Raw genomic sequence first — 16,436 nt, forward strand, 5'->3', positions numbered from 1 at the left:
ATCCTGGACTTCCTGACGGGCCGCCCCCAGGTGGTGAGAGTAAGTAGCAACACATCTGCCACGCTGATCCTCAACACTGGAGCCCCTCAGGGGTGCGTGCTCGGTCCCCTCCTGTACTCCCTGTTCACCCACGACTGCATGGCCAGGCACGACTCCAACACCATCATTAAGTTAGCAGACGACAACAGTGGTAGGCCTGATCACCGACAACGACGAGACAGCCTATAAGGAGGTCAGAGACCTGGCCAGGTGGTGCCAGAATAACAACCTATCCCTCAGCGTAATCAAGACAGAGGAGATGATTGTGGACTACAGGAAAAGTGGACCGAGCACGCCCCCATTTTCATCGACGGGGCTGTAGTGGAGCAGGCTGAGAGCTTCAAGTTCCTTGGTGTCCTCATCACCAACAAACTAGAATGGTCCAAACACATCAAGACAGTCGTGAAAAGGGCACCACAAAACCTATTCCCCCTCAGGAGACTGAAAAGATTTGGCATGGGTCTTCAGATCCTCAAAAGGTTCTACAACTGCAACATCGAGAGCATCCTGAATGGTTGCATCACTGCCTGGTACGGAAACTGTATGGCAACTGCTGCATTTTACTATTTTTCTTTACTTATCTATTTACCTAATACATATTTTTTTAATTAAAAATTGAACTGTTGGTTAGGGCTTGTAAGTAAGCATTTCACTGTAAAGTCTACACCTGTTGTATTCGGTGCACGTGACAAATAAACTTTGATTTGAATACAAAGTGTTATGTTTGGGGGCAAATCCAACACATCACTGAGTACCACTCTTCATAATTTCAAGCCACGTGGTGGCTGCATCATGTTATGGGTATTAGGGAGTTTTTTTAGGATAAAAATAAACAGAATAGAGCTAAGCACACGCAAAAATCCTAGAGGGAAAGCAAACTAAAAGCAGGTTTTCAACAGAGACTGGGAGGCCAATTCACCTTTCAGCAGGACAATAACCTAAAAAAACAAGGCCAAATATACACTGGAGTTGCTTAACAAGTCGACATTGAATGGTCCCGAGTGACCTAGTTACAGTTGACTTAAAAATCGTCTTGAAAATCTATGGCAAGACTTGAAAATGGCTGTCTAGCAATGATCAACAACCACGGAGGTTTTTAATTTTAATAACCCTTATTTTACCAGGAAAGTTGACTGAGAACACATTCTCATTTACAGCCATGGCCTGGGGAAAAGTTACAGGGGAGAGGAGGGGGGATGATTAGGTGGCCATGATGGTATGATGGCCAGGACACCGTGGTTAACATCCCTACTCTTACGATAAGTGCCATGGGATCTTTAGTGATCAGAGTCAGGACACCCGTTTAATGTCCAATCCGAAAGACGTCACCCTACACAGGGCAATGTCCCCAATCACTGCCCTGAGGCATTGGGATATTTTTTTTAGACCAGAGGAAAGGGTGCCTCCTACTGGCCCACCACTTCCAGCAGCATCTGGTCTCCCATCCAGGGACTGACCAGGAGCAACCCTGCTTAGCTTCAGAAGCAAGCCAGTAGTGGGATGCAGGGTGGTATGCTGCTTGAATAATTTTTATTTAAGAATAACGTGCAAATATTGTACAATCCAGGAGTGCAAAGTTCTTAGAGACTTACCCAGAAAGACTCACAGCTGTAATTGCTGCCAAAGGTGATTCTAACATGTATTGACTCAGGGGTTTGAATACTTATCTAATGAAGAGTTTTATTTTTCATACATTTTTTACAAATGTTATAATTTCTCTTCCACTTTGACTGAGTATTTTGTGTAGATCGTTGACAAAAATGTATTCATTTTAATCCCACTTTGTAACAAAATGTTTTTGAAAAGTCAAGAGGTGTGAATCATTTCTGAAGGCTTAAACCTGCAATTTCTGGAGAGCCAAGCACTGACAAAGACTACTATAGGTGTATAAGACCAGGGTCACATTCATGATTAATGGAAGAGAAACTTACAGTACTCTCAACATTGACAGTGAGATATACTTTAACCTAAAACCCTGGGGACGGTTGCACCAGCTGGGCATAAAAAAGTTGGTCTTACATGCTTGGTCGGGCGTTGCGCTTCCGACTTTGGGATCAGAATTTACATCTATTGCACCAACCAAAAATAAGACTAGTCATAGCTAAGTCCGGCGTAAGCAATGCGCGTTCATGAGATTTGATGCTTCATAATGATGGTTGCTAGGCAGCGCCCGTTACTAGGGTGTTACCATTCTTACCATACAAACTTCGCGAGGAATGTTCCATCACTTTGCAAAGCCCAGCACTACGCATGCACGTTTTCTTAACCACAACTGGATGGATCAATCAATAATTACTGTGGAAATGAAATGACCAAAATATTGGAATAAAGTACGCAAATGAAGTAATTTATCATATTGTTGCTTAATGAAACTCTTAGTTATCCAATCGTTTTAAATACTTTCAAATCAAACTATTTGTCACGAGCCGAATACAACAAGTGTATACAACCTTACCGTGAAACGCTTACTTACAAGCCCTTAACCAACAGTGCTGTTGGAAGAAAGAGTTAAAATATTTACCAAATAAACTAAAGTAAAAAATTAGAAAAAATAACAATAAAATAACAAGGCTATATCCAGGGGGTACCGGTAGAGTCAATGTGCGGGGGTACAGGTTAGTCCACAGGGGTGAAGTAACTATGCATAGATAATAAACAGCGAGTAGCAGCAGTGTACAAAACAAATGGGGGAGGTCAATGTAAATAGTCCGGTGGCCATTTGATGTTCAGCAAGTGTTCAGCAGTCTTATGACTTGGGGGTAGAAGCTGTTGAGGAGCCTTTTGGTCCTAGACTTGGTGCTCCGGTACCGCTTGCCGTGCGGTAGCAGAGAAAACAGTCTGAGACATGGGTGACTGGAGTCTGACAATTTTTTGGGCTTTCCTCTGACACTGCCTATTATATAGGTCCTGGATGGCAGGAAGCTTGGCCCCAGTGATGTACTGGGCAATTCGCACTACCCTCTGTAGCACCTTATGGTCAGATGCCGCGCAGTTGCCATACCAGGCAGTGATGCAACCAGTCAGGATGCTCTCGATGGTGCAGCTGTAAAACCTTTTGAGAACTTGAGGATCTGGGGACCCATGACTCATTTTCAGTCTCCTGAGGGGGGAAAGGTGTTGTCGTGCCCTCTTAACGACTGTCTTGATGTGTTTGGACCATAATAATTTGTTGGTGATGTGGACATCAAGAAACTTGAAACACTCGACCCGCTCCACTACAACCCAGTCGATGTTAAATGGGGGCCTGTTCGTCCCGCCTTTTTCTGTAGTCTACGATCAGCTCCTGGAAGTCCAGGATCCAGTTTCAGAGGGAGGTGTTTAGTCCCAGGGTCCTTAGCTTACTGATGAGCTTTGTGCGCACTATGGTTTTGAACGCTCAGCTGTAGTCAATGAGCAGCATTGTCACATAGGTGTTCCCTTTGTCCAGGTGGGAAAGGGCAGTTTGGAGTGCGATTAAGATTGCATCATCTGTGGATCTGTTGGGGCGATATACAAATTGGAGTGGGTCTAGGGCAGGGTTTGAAAATGTCAGTGAAGACACTTGCCAGTTAGTCCGCGCATGCTTTGAGTACATGTTCTGGTAATCCATCTGGCCCAGAGGCTTTGTAAATATAAAGGTCTTGCTCACATCAGCTACCGAGAGCATTATCACACAGTCATCCAGAACAGCTGGTGCTCTCATGCATGCTTCAGTGATGCTTGCCTCGAAGGGAGCATTTAGCTTGTCTGGTAGGCTCGCGTCACTGGGCAGCTCGTGTCTGGGATTCCCTTTGTAGTACATAATAGTTTTCAAGCCCTGACACATCCGTGGAGTGTCAAAGCCGGTGTAGTAGGATTCTTAATCCTGTATTGACGCTTTGCTTGTTTGATGGTTTTTCTGAGTGCATAGCGGGATTTCTTATAAGTGTCCGGATTAGTGTCCCGCTCCTTGAAAGCGGCAGCTCTAGCCTTTAGCTCGATGCGGATGTTGCCTGTACTCCATGGCTTCTGGTACGGTCACTGAGGGGACGACGTCGTCGATGCACTTATAGATGAAGCCGATGACTGAGGTGGTATACTCCTCAATGCCATTGGATGAATTCCGGAACATATTCCAGTCTGTGCTAGGAAACCAGTCCTGTAGCGTAGCATCCACGTCATCTGACCACTTCCGTATTGACGGAGTCACTGGTACTCCTGGTTTAGTTTTTGCTTGTAAGCAGGAATCAGGAGGATAGAATTATGGTAAGACTTGCCAAATGGAGGGCGGGGTAGAGCTTGTATGCATCTCTGTGTGTGGAGTAAAGGTGGTCTAGAGTTTTTTCCCCCCTCTGGTTCCTCTGATTTGTTTGCCTGCATTAAAGTCCACGGCCACTAGGAGCACCGCTTCTGGATGAGCATTGTCTTGTTTGCTTATGGCCTTATACAGTTGGTTGAGTGCGGTCTTAGTGCCAGCATCGGTTTGTGGTGGTAAATAGATGGCTACGAATAATATAGATGAGAACTCTTGGTAGATAGTGTGGTCTACAGCTTATCATAAGGTACTCGAGACTTCTTTAATATTAAACATCGCGCACCAGCTGTTATTGACAAGTAGACACACCCCCACCCCTTGTCTTACCAGACGTAGTTTCTCTGTCCTGCCGGTGCATGGAAAATCCCGCCAGCTCCATTTTCTCTGCGCCGACTCAGTGAAACATAAGATATTACAGTTTTTAATGTCCCGTCGGTAGGATAATCTTGATCGTAGGTCATCAATTTTATTTTCCAATGATTGCACGTTGGCCAATAGAAAGGATGGCAGTGCGGGTTTACTCACTTGCCTACGAATTCTCAGAAGGCAGCCCGACCCCCGACCCCTTTTCTTCACACAAAATCACAGGGACTTGGGCCTGTTCATGAGAAAGCAGTATATCCTTCGCATCGGACTCGTTAAAGGAAAAATCTTCTTCCAGTTTGAGGTGAGTAATCGCTGTTCTGATGTCCAGAAGCTCTTTTCGGTCATAAGAGACGGTAGCAGCAACATTATGTACAAAATAAGTTACAAACAATGCAAAAAACTAACAAAATGGCACAGTTGGTTAGGAGCACATAAAACAGCCATCCTCTCCGGCGCCATTCTACTAAAGCAATAGCCGTGTGTGGTCAACTATAATTTCAGCACCGCTATGATTGGGACAGCGTTATAGCGCTGCTTTGAAACAAGCCTGGGGACTCGTCTAGTTCGTTCGTCTAACAGTGTTATCAGAACATTTTGCAAGAATGTTATAGCCTACACTAGCGTATAAGGTGTGATAATTTCTCTCGTCATTCACATAGTAGCCCAGGCTATATCCCCGACTAAAAGCCCTTGTCTTTTAATCAAAGTAATTTTGATTCACCGAATCTCTGTCTGGTTATTTGATCTCTGGCTGGGCAAATAAGTGGAGGAGGCAGCTCCTCTATTAGTTTGCTAATATCTGATCAGAGACATTCGGCATGCTATAATGTAGCATAAATCAAGTGTATTATTATTTTGCTAATGACTCGTGCTTAGGCAACTCAAAAAGCCCACGGAGTTTGTGAAATATGAACACGAGACTTGCATCCTTTCGAAAATATAGATTGCTATTATTTTCTGTGCATATCATGATGAAGATTCCAATTTAACACCACACGCCTGCTCCCTACTAGGTGTAGAATCTACGCCTAGGCGTAGCTTGTATTAAGGTTTACGCCCAGGTGGGGCAACAGGTATAATTTTTAGGTCCAGCGTAGAGCACATTTTACATTGGACATAGATGTACAACCCACTTACAATCACATGGTGCAACCGGCCCCTGGTTTTGCAAGCACATAACCTACTGAGCCATGGAACACTGAAGCATGGAACATTGTGAATTTTGAGATGCAGACTTACCACTCTCCTGACAGTCATCGTCCAGGCCATCGTACAGGCCGGAGATGGTCGTCACGGCTGTGTACACACAGTAGAGGTCAGAGCTCAGCCTGTCTGCCATGCTCTCCTCGTAGCTGTGACACCAGCGCAGCTGGCCCACCATCTGGCCAATCAAATGTTTGCAGATCCCCGGCAGGGTGGAATCTAATGGGCTGGGGTGCAGCGAGGGCGGTTTGGCCACACCCATCAGACCTGGAACAGAGACAGACAAGTTGGCCAAAATAATTACGTGAAATATGAAGGAAACTCCACGTGGACTACGAGAGCTAGAACTGTAGGCCTACAGTGGCTTGCGAAAGTATTCAACCCCCTTGGCATTTTTCCTATTTTGTTGCCTTACAACCTGGAATTAAAATCGATATTTGGGGGTTTGTATCATTTGATTTACACAACATGCCTACCACTTTGAAGATGCAAAATATGTTTTATTGTGAAACAAACAAGAAATAAGACAAAAAAAAATGAAAACTTGAGCGTGCATAACTATTCACTCCCCCAAAGTCAATACTTTGTAGAGCCACCTTTTGCAGCAATTACAGCTGCAAGTCTCTTGGGGTATGTCTCTATAAGCTTGGCACATCTAGCCACTGGGATTTTTGCCCATTCTTCAAGGCAAAACTGCTCCAGCTCCTTCAAGTTGGATGGGTTCCGCTGGTGTACAGCAATCTTTAAGTCATACCACAGATTCTCAATTGGATTGAGGTCTGGGCTTTGACAAGGCCATTCCAAGACATTTAAATGTTTCCCCTTAAACCACTCGAGTGTTGCTTTAGCAGTATGCTTAGGGTCATTGTCCTGCTGGAAGGTGAATCTCCATCCCAGTCTCAAATCTCTGGAAGACAAATAGGTTTCCCTCAAGAATTTCCCTGTATTTTGCGCCATCCATCATTCCTTCATATCTGACCTGTTTCCCAGTCCCTGACGATGAAAAACATCCCCACAGCATGATGCTGCCACCACCATACTTCACGGTGAGGATGGTGTTCTCGGGGTGATGAGAGGTGTTGGATTTGCCCCAGACATAGTGTTTTCCTTGATGGCCAAAAAGCTCAATTTAAGTCTCATCTGACCAGAGTACCTTCTTCCATATGTTTGGGGAGCCTCCCACATGCCTTTTGGCGAACACCAAACGTGTTTGCTTATTGTTTTCTTTAAGCAAAAGCTTTTTTCTGGACACTCTTCTGTAAAGCCCAGCTCTGTGGAATGTACGGCTTAAAGTGGTCCTATGGACAGATACTCCGATCTCCGCTGTGGAGCTTTGCAGCTCCTTCAGGGTTATCTTTGGTCTCTTTGTTGCCTCTAATTAATGCCCTCCTTGCCTGGACCGTGAGTTTTGGTGGGCGGCCCTCTCTTGGCAGGTTTGTTGTGGTGCCATATTCTTTCAAAATAAATTTAGCATTGATTTAATGGTGCTCAGTGGAATGTTCAAAGTTTCAGATATTTTTTATAACCCAACCCTAATCTGTACTTCTCCACAACTTTGTCCCTGACCTGTTTGGAGAAGTCCTTGATCTTCATGGTGCCCCTTGCTTGCTGGTAGCCCTTGCTTAGTGGTGTTGCAGACTGGGGCCTTTCAGAACAGGTGTATATATACTGAGATCATGTGACACTTAAATAAAGTCCACCTGTGTGCAATTTAACAAATTATGTGACTTCTGAAGGTAATTGGTTGCACCAGTTCTTATTTAGGGGCTTCATAGCAAAGGGTGAATACATATGCACGCACCACTTTTCCGTTTATTATATTTTAGAATTTTTTTAAACAAGTTATTTTTTTCATTTCACTTCACCAATTTGGACTATTTTGTGTATGTCAATTTCATAAAATCCATTTAAATTGCAGGTTGTAATGCAACAAAATAGGAAAAACGCCAAGGGGGATAAACTTTTGCATGGCACTGTATTTTTTTTACACCTAATGTTATACCATTCTTTCATTTCTATATGCAGTAGCCTGGCAAAGAAACTAAAAGTTCTTCAGTGTCTTACACACACACACACAGGACCGCACAACACAACACACATACCAGAGGACTGTGAGGTGTTACTGTTAAGAAGGCTTTGAATAGGGTGCACTCGGATTTCGTAGAGACGCCCTGAAATCCTCCTGCTCTTCAACAGGCTTCTGCTCCTATAATGATGGGGAACAAACAACAAAAAACACACATTACTAATGTGTCTTGGAATGGATCACAACAGTCTAAAACAGCATTGCCTCATCAACTTCCACTGATGTGAAAGCAAATTCATGTCTGATAGGCACCGCGCACCAGCTACATTTCATTCACCTATCCTATGTTATCATATCAGTGCAGATGAAGGAGAGGAGACAGGAGCAGAGGAGAAGAGAGGCCATTTCCAATAATTGAGAGCCAAACATTGTCGGCAGAATGTGAGTGTTCTCTCAGGCAGCGTCCCGATTTCCCACACTTGTACACTCCCGTCAATGGTGAACTCCCTCCATCTAAGGCTTACAGAAAATCCAAAGCTTTTAAAATCCATGACAGGGAGTGAACACGTCGGGAAAAGCAGGGCTACGGGAGACAGAGACACACACAGCCAGACCGACAGAGATAAACAGGGCACTAGCTGTGGCTGCTAGTGGGTTCAGGGTAGACTCCAGACGATTCAGGTGAGAGTGAGTAGCGAGAGAGACCGAGATGGTTTCCATGTTTCCTTTGGCCTCCTCTCCTTCACCGCAGGCACCACCAGGCCCATAAACATAGCCAACAAGAAAAATAGCGTGGGGAAAAAAGTTGCCATGAGGGGGAAAATTTGGGAAATGTTTCTGTGTGGTTATTTCACACTGAGGTGAAGAAAAATGACACATTGACTTCCAGGATGTGCCAAGTAGTAAATCAACAGAGTGGAAATATCAATACGAGCGCCGTAGAAGAAAAAAAAATACCCAACATGTTCCATATGTTCAACGAATGATAGTTTTCTATGTTCACTCTCAAGTGAGCTCAAAAACACGGTTTTCCACATTCATCATATTCAACTTAGTTCTGACACATTTTTGCATGTGTTTGAGTTCAATTGAGGAGGATAGAGAGAATGAAGAGTAGAGACTAGGTTTGTGTCCCAAAATGGCACCCTATTCTGTACACAGTGCACTATTGTTGACCACAGCCCCATAGGGCCTGGTCAACAGTAGTGTACTACAGTGGGGAGTATTTGACACACTGCCGATTTTGCAGGTTTTCCTACTTACAAAGCATGTAGAGGTCGGTAATTTTTATCATAGGTACAATTCAACTGTGAGAGACGGAATCTAAAACAAAAATCCAGAAAATCACATTGTATGATTTTTAAGTAATTAATTTGCATTTTATTGCATGCCATAAGTATTTGATCGCCTACCAACCAGTAAGAATTCCGGCTCTCACAGACCTGTTAGTTTTTCTTTAAGAAGCCCTCCTGTTCTCCACTCATTACCTGTATTAACTGCACCTGTTTGAACTCGTTACCTGTATAAAAGACACCTGTCCACACACTCAATCAAACAGACTCCAACCTCTCCACAATGGCCAAGACCAGAGAGCTGTGTAAGGACATCAGGGTTAAATTGTAGACCTGCACAAGGCTGGGATGGGCTACAGGACAATAGGCAAGCAGCTTGGTGAGAAGGCAACAACTGTTGCCGCAATTATTAGAAAATGGAAGAAGTTCAAGATGACGGTCAATCACCCTCGGTCTGGGGCTCCATGCAAGATCTCACCTCGTGGGGCATCAATGATCATGAGGAAGGTGAGGGATCAGCCCAGAACTACACGGCAGGACCTGGTCAATGACCTGAAGAGAGCTGGGACCACAGTCTCAAAGAAAACCATTAGTAACACACTACGCCGTCATGGATTAAAATCCTGCAGCGCACGCAAGGTCCCCCTGCTCAAGCCAGCGCATGTCCAGGCCCGTCTGAAGTTTGCCAATGACCATCTGGATGATCCAGAGGAGGAATGGGAGAAGGTCATGTGGTCTGATGAGACAAAAATAGAGCTTTTTGGTCTAAACTCCACTCGCCGTGTTTGGAGGAAGAAGAAGGATGAGTACAACCCCAATAACACCATCCCAACCGTGAGGCATGGAGGTGGAAACATCATTATTTGGGGATGCTTTTCTGCAAAGGGGACAGGACGACTGCACCGTATTGAGGGGAGGATGGATGGGGCCATGTATCGCGAGATCTTGGCCAACAACCTCCTTCCCTCAGTAAGAGCATTGAAGATGGGTCGTGGCTGGGTCTTCCAGCATGACAACGACCCAAAACACACAGCCAGGGCAACTAAGGAGTGGCTCCGTAAGAAGCATCTCAAGGTCCTGGAGTGGCCTAGCCAGTCTCCAGACCTGATCCCAATAGAAAATCTTTGGAGGGAGCTGAAAGTCCGTATTGCCCAGCGACAGCCCCGAAACCTGAAGGATCTGGAGAAGGTCTGTATGTGCAGTGCTGCATTGTGTGCAAACCTGGTCAAGAACTACAGGAAACGTATGATCTCTGTAATTGCAAACAAAGGTTTCTGTACCAAATATTAAGTTCTGCTTTTCTGATGTATCAAATACTTATGTCATGCAATAAAATGCAAATGAATTACTTAAAAATCATACAATGTCATTTTCTGGATTTTTGTTTTAGATTCCGTCTCTCACAGTTGAATTGTACCTATGATAAAAATTACAGACCTCTACATGCTTTGTAAGTAGGAAAACCTGCAAAATCAGCAGTGTATCAAATACTTGTTCTCCCCACTGTATATAGAGAATAGGGTGCCATTTGGGATGCACATTAGAAATTACCTTCTGCGCGAGAAGGAGGAGGCGGTTGAGGAAGCCGATATATCTTGCTCCCACTCATCATTGGGGTCGTAAAACACATCGTCATCTTTACAGGCGCTGCTGTCCCCCTGGGGAAGGAGAATAAATGACTGCTCAGTTTAACCCCAGTCTCATTTATTCAGCTTAAATGAGAAATTACAGGAACGGAGGATGCCCCTCATGCGTAAACAAGCGTTTGGTAAATTAGGTGTGCACCGGGCAAAATCCACAAAGGACGGACTGACTGTTCCACTGGTTGAGTGCGAGACAGACAGGGTGGGAGAATGCAGTCTAAATCGACCTGATCGTGGTATGATAACTACCAACTAGATTAACCAGAGAGCATCCACATTTCAACAAAAAAATGCACCAAACACAGCTCTTTAAATTCAGATGGACAACATATGCATTAGTAGCAAGGAATAACTCAAATGTTACTGACCTGGTCGAGTTCCCTCATGGCGGCCAGGTTGCTCTGGAATTTCTCCAGAGTCCAGAAGGTGGAGATGCCCAGTTTGGTGTTCTGCACCTGGACCTGCAGCTCTCCCTTTCCCCCTCTGCCCTCCTTCCAAGACCCCTCGTGTCTAAAAACAAAGTGAAGATTGAGATTAATCTAAAAAGGAAGAGAAAGTGATGACAAGGGATGATATATAATGCGGGGCTTTCTTACGAAAGAGACCTTGGACTCAATGAGATCCCACCCTGCCCAAATAAAAGGTGAAATAAATTAAATAAAACAAGTGGGAGATCATTTCCTGATAAGATGGATCTACAGTAAGATCTCAATATGCAGCAAAACAAAGGACTATTTCATATAAAATGGAATCTAAAGATTTTGATTCTCTCCACTTGTACCTGCTGAAAACGGTGTTCTTCATGAGTTTGCCACTGATCTTGTTGGATTCCTCGATCATCAGAGACAACTTCATGGCGTCCCACTGTGGAGGGACTTAAGACAACAGACCACAGAGCATTAGTGTATTTTCTAGGGACAAAACGAAAGCAAACAGAACCAAACTGGGAGGGATGTACCCGAGTTTGTCCAATAGAAACTCTCGTTTCCTTTGCAAAAAGTTTTTCTACAGTTTGCTATGGTGTGGACTAATGAATACAGGCCAGGTCATCAGAACTGTAAATAGCTACAACACTAGAACCATGCTGTGACGTAATGGAAACGACACTTATCTTTACAACACAGCGCTAGCTATTAGTTAAACCTTTCCTATTACTGTATTTACATTGTTGTCCGATCTCATCTCTGATTCATACACTTCACACCTGGTTTGTAATCATTTGTGCACATTGTTGCAACGAAAATTTAAGTTTTTCAATTGTTCAGGTAGTCCATCCTAGTTTCGGTCCGTTTCCTCGTGAATACAACTCAGAAGATGAAAATTCCCAACAATGGTTTACCGTTTTTCAGAGTCTGGCTTCCTTTCTGCGCCACTTTCCTTTGCATCTCCTCAAGATCTTTGCCGATCTTCCTCTTCTCTGCCTCGAGGGCCTCCACCACCTTGGCCTGTCGGACACCGTGATCGGCCATGGCCTGCCGTGTGGCCTGGGCCTCCATGTGGAGGCGGAGACGTGTCTTGTGCGTGTCCACTTCCTGCTCCAGCTCCACCTTGGCAAACTGCAGCTCCTCCATCTTGGAGACCACCCGCTGCTGGTCCATCTCTTGACACCGCTTCCTTTCGCTCTCCTCCTCCTGGGGGAAGGAAAGCACCATTGTCAATGAGTAAAAGGTCTTAAAAGGCCCAATGCAGTCGTTTTTATATATCAAATCATTTCTGTGTAACAATTAAGTACATTACTGTAATAGATTTCCATGAAAAAAGAGGGCAAAAATAGCTTTTTAGCAAAAAACTATTTCTCAAGCAAGAATTTTGCTAGGGCTGTCTGGGAGTGGTCTGAGTGGGGAAAACTGAAAACTAGCTGTTATTCGTTGAAAAAGTTAATGGTCTATTAACCAATTTACCGCATGGTGATGTCACAACAGAAAGCTGAAACCTGTGCAGATTGTATTTTCAAACAGCATAAAAGGATTATAGAAGGATCCAGACACTTTTTTTTACTTTTCTATGCAGAAAAAACCCTGCCGTGGTATCCCTATGACTACAAAATGTTACACCGAGTGACTATGCCGAATAAGTAGCCAACACTTAAAAATGTGGTGCGTCTGATTTAGCTGGTCATTGGTCAATTCAGTAGCCCTGACATTACACCGTTACACCAAATCACTCACTTTATACAAGACAGTGAAGACACCATGGTACTTTACATAAGGTCTTATGTGAACATGAAGGCAGTGGCCGAGATTTGTCAGCGTTATCATTCACACATTAGTCCTACATGTCCGTAAAGCCATGGTTGGCGTACCAGTTCTCTCTCCAGGGCTTTGATCCTGTTCTCATACTGAGTCTTCTGGTCCGACAGCTCCTTCTGGGCCATCTCTTTGGCCACCTGGATCCCCTGCATCATCTCCTCTTTGGCCTTCAGCCTGGCCTCCTCGATCTCCTCTTCCAGTCTAGATAGAAACAAAATGGCCGCCTAGTTGCATTAACAAGTTTTCGAACAAGTGCAGTATTGCATCATCTAAAAATATTTTCACCCAGTACCCATGGGACTTTCAGTTATTCACATTGACGTGTGACAGGAATCCTATCGCAATCGTTTCTGAATCTTGGGGTCAACTCACTGTGCTCTTTGCGCGGAGAGCAGCTCATTTTTGGCAAACTCAAAGTCCTTATGGCCATCGCCGTCGCCCGTCCAGCATGACACGCGTTTCCCAGACTGCACCTCTGCCGGGTGGTTGAAGCGGAAGTAATGGTCCCCGCCCAGGATCACCCTGTCACCCTAGAAACCACAGAGATATATAAAATAAAATAAACGTGAGTGATTCATGATTGAGCTCACAGTCAGGTTTCTAATATTGTGCCTTGTGCTTTTTATTATTCATTGTGTGTGTGTACACAATACGTACATGATGCAGGACAGTGGTCTCAGATACCAGGTTCCCGTTGACAAAGGTCTTGGCGTTTTCCATGGGGATGATGCTGATTTCACCATTCACATTGGAAATGACACTGGAAAGGCACAGTTTAGTCAATTCTAGCCATAACGCAACTGAAACCATACAAGAATGACAACAAAAGGACACTGGAATAGGTGTTTCCTATTAAATAACCTGGAGAAGAAGAAAAAAAAAAAATCTACGGACAGACGGAAGGACCGACAGGTCAAGAACGACGACAAAATGACACTGGAATAAAGTTGTTTCATGTCAAACAAACATTAAAATATAAGCAAGTGACAGACAGGACTCATTAGTAGGCTAAACGAGGCTGTGTGTAACTCTGTTGTTTTTGTCGCAGTGCTTTGCTTTATCTTGGCCAGGTCGCAGTTGTAAATGAGAACTTGTTCTCAACTGGCCTACCTGGTTAAATAAAAGGTGAAATAAAAATAATTAAATATTTCACTGGTCATCCCCAAAGCCAAAACTCCCTTTGGCCAACTTTCCTTCCAGCCCATCCAACCAACTACCTACCTCATCCCCATATTTGTTTTTCTGCTCTTTTGCACATCAGTATTTCTACTTGCACATCCTCATCTGCACATCTATCACTCCAGTTTAAATTGCTAAATTGTAATTACTTCGCCACTATTGGCCTATTTATTGCCTTACCTCCTTACTTCATTTGCACACACTGTATACAGATTTTTCTATTGTGTTATTGACTATGTTTGTTTATCCCATGTGTAACTCTGTGTTGTTGTTTTTGTCGCACTGCTTTGCTTTATCTTGGCCAGGTCGCAGTTGTAAATGAGAACTTGTTCTCAACTGGCCTACCTGGTTAAATAAAGGCGATTAATTTTTTTTATTTAAAATGGTGCTTCCCCTTTTTAAAAGACGCTACTTAAAACCAAAGAAGAGGTGGGTCAGTTCTCCTCACCAGTGGTGGTCTGCGATAAGGGCCCCAGACAGCTGGATGTCGTGGGTGGACTCTGACTTGTGCTGGCCGACCTTGGTCTGTCCCTCCTTAATCATGTATAACAGCATCTCCGACAGCTGCGGGTCCTCGTTCAGGTTTACCAGGTTGGGCAGCCGGTTGTCCACCTTAAACGTGATGCCTGCTTTCTGAGAGGGAGACAGGGAGAGGGAAGCAGACAAATATAGGAAGGAATTGACTTTGAAAAAATGTACAACTAATATTTTTTCGATAGACAATTTTTTTAATAAAACGTGTTAAAGATATTTTAAGGATATTTCTTGCTGAAACCCTCATATTAAACACCAATGGTATTCACTAAGTTGGTTTATATCTAGGATAACAGCCTTTTCATTATTATTTGATTACTTTACATGTGATAAGGCCACAGAGGGCCAGACATAATTACAGACACCTGTGATAATCTGAAGTACACAAAAAAGCCACAAGAAGTCATCTGCTGAAATAAAAACATGAATGTTAGCAAAATTCTGGTACTTTACTGTTAACTTAAAAAGTTTTGAGTAATATACCCTCCCTTTGCAACCCTAGTAATGAAGCTAAAGGTCATTTTCCACTTATAACCAACTAAAACTGACCTGTAATTCTTTGGTTTCCTCACGTTTGCGTTTCTCTGCCTGCTCCAGCTTTTCTCTCCACGCTCTGACAAGAGGTAAAAGAATCCGATTAAAGTAACAAACCAAGACTAAAACAGTTGTTCGGACCCATTTTCATAATTTGCTACCTAGATCACAGACCCTCTCTGGTACTAGTGCCTAAGGTGTGTGGAGGTTGTATGGTGGTCACCTGTGGGCCTCGGCCATCTCCCTCTCCTGCTGGGTTAGCTGGCTCTTCAGAGCTAAGATCTCCTGCTGGAAGAGGTTAATTTTCTCCGGCTCGATGCCCTGAGAGCTCATTTGAGCAGCCCGCAGCTTCTCCACCTCAGCTTTCAGCTCTAGTAAACAAAGATGCACACGACATAGTTTGTTAAATTGCCACCAAAAAAAGAAAAGTGAGGAGCCATTTTGTATGAGCTTTTGTTCATAACAACCACATGTATGATGTCAAAAGACAACGTATTCTTGCAACCTACCCTTTAATACACATACTATGGTGATAAAGCACAGAAGGTAAATGATCTCAATCTCTGCACCGTTTCCCCTTCCCTGGTCAAATAAAGTATTTGCAAATGTGGCGCAGCAATCTCCTTTCAATAATACCTGCATGACAATTGACTTAGCCCCCGTGTAAAAGTGACAGTGTATAAATATGTCCCGAAGGCAAGGTTAGAGCCGGACTACCTAATTCAATCTGGTGATGAATAGATAGGAAAAAGGGAGCGAGAAAGACAGAGAGATGGGCGGTGGCGTGGCGAGGGAGAGCGAGGCTGACCTCTTATGAGCTTGGCGTTGGTGTCCTCGTTGACCTTGGCCACGTTGATGATCATGCGGGCCTGCTTGGCGTACCGCAGCGTGCTCAGGCTCTCCTCCACGTTGCTGCCCGCCGGGCTCAGGGTGGCGATCATGGCCGTCTTGGAGTTTCCACCCAGGCTCTCCTTCAGCAGCCTGGACACACGGACGACATTCAGTTTACCTCTCGACAAAACTACTTACTTCACAAACTTCTGACTTTACCAACCTCTCGCAATTTCATAAGGATATCTTGTACAGGTACTGGCATTG

General features: G+C 44.2%; 1 protein-coding gene across 1 annotated transcript in view; it reads right to left on the reverse strand.

Moving 5' to 3' along the window:
* LOC120054602 (kinesin-like protein KIF14) overlaps window positions 1–16,436 on the reverse strand; it is a 44,599-nt gene that overhangs the window by 20,842 nt on the left and 7,321 nt on the right. The window contains exons 11-23 of the mRNA XM_039002073.1: window positions 16,147–16,319; window positions 15,562–15,709; window positions 15,354–15,417; window positions 14,719–14,903; window positions 13,749–13,851; window positions 13,464–13,621; window positions 13,145–13,292; window positions 12,182–12,473; window positions 11,624–11,717; window positions 11,211–11,352; window positions 10,751–10,857; window positions 7,984–8,087; window positions 5,918–6,148 (exon numbers count right to left, since the gene is read on the reverse strand). Coding sequence (XP_038858001.1) covers window positions 5,918–6,148; window positions 7,984–8,087; window positions 10,751–10,857; window positions 11,211–11,352; window positions 11,624–11,717; window positions 12,182–12,473; window positions 13,145–13,292; window positions 13,464–13,621; window positions 13,749–13,851; window positions 14,719–14,903; window positions 15,354–15,417; window positions 15,562–15,709; window positions 16,147–16,319 — 1,949 coding nt within the window. The remainder of the gene's footprint in view (window positions 1–5,917; window positions 6,149–7,983; window positions 8,088–10,750; window positions 10,858–11,210; window positions 11,353–11,623; window positions 11,718–12,181; window positions 12,474–13,144; window positions 13,293–13,463; window positions 13,622–13,748; window positions 13,852–14,718; window positions 14,904–15,353; window positions 15,418–15,561; window positions 15,710–16,146; window positions 16,320–16,436) is intronic.

Source organism: Salvelinus namaycush, chromosome 10, assembly GCF_016432855.1.
Source record: "Salvelinus namaycush isolate Seneca chromosome 10, SaNama_1.0, whole genome shotgun sequence".
Classification (NCBI taxonomy): domain Eukaryota; kingdom Metazoa; phylum Chordata; class Actinopteri; order Salmoniformes; family Salmonidae; genus Salvelinus; species Salvelinus namaycush.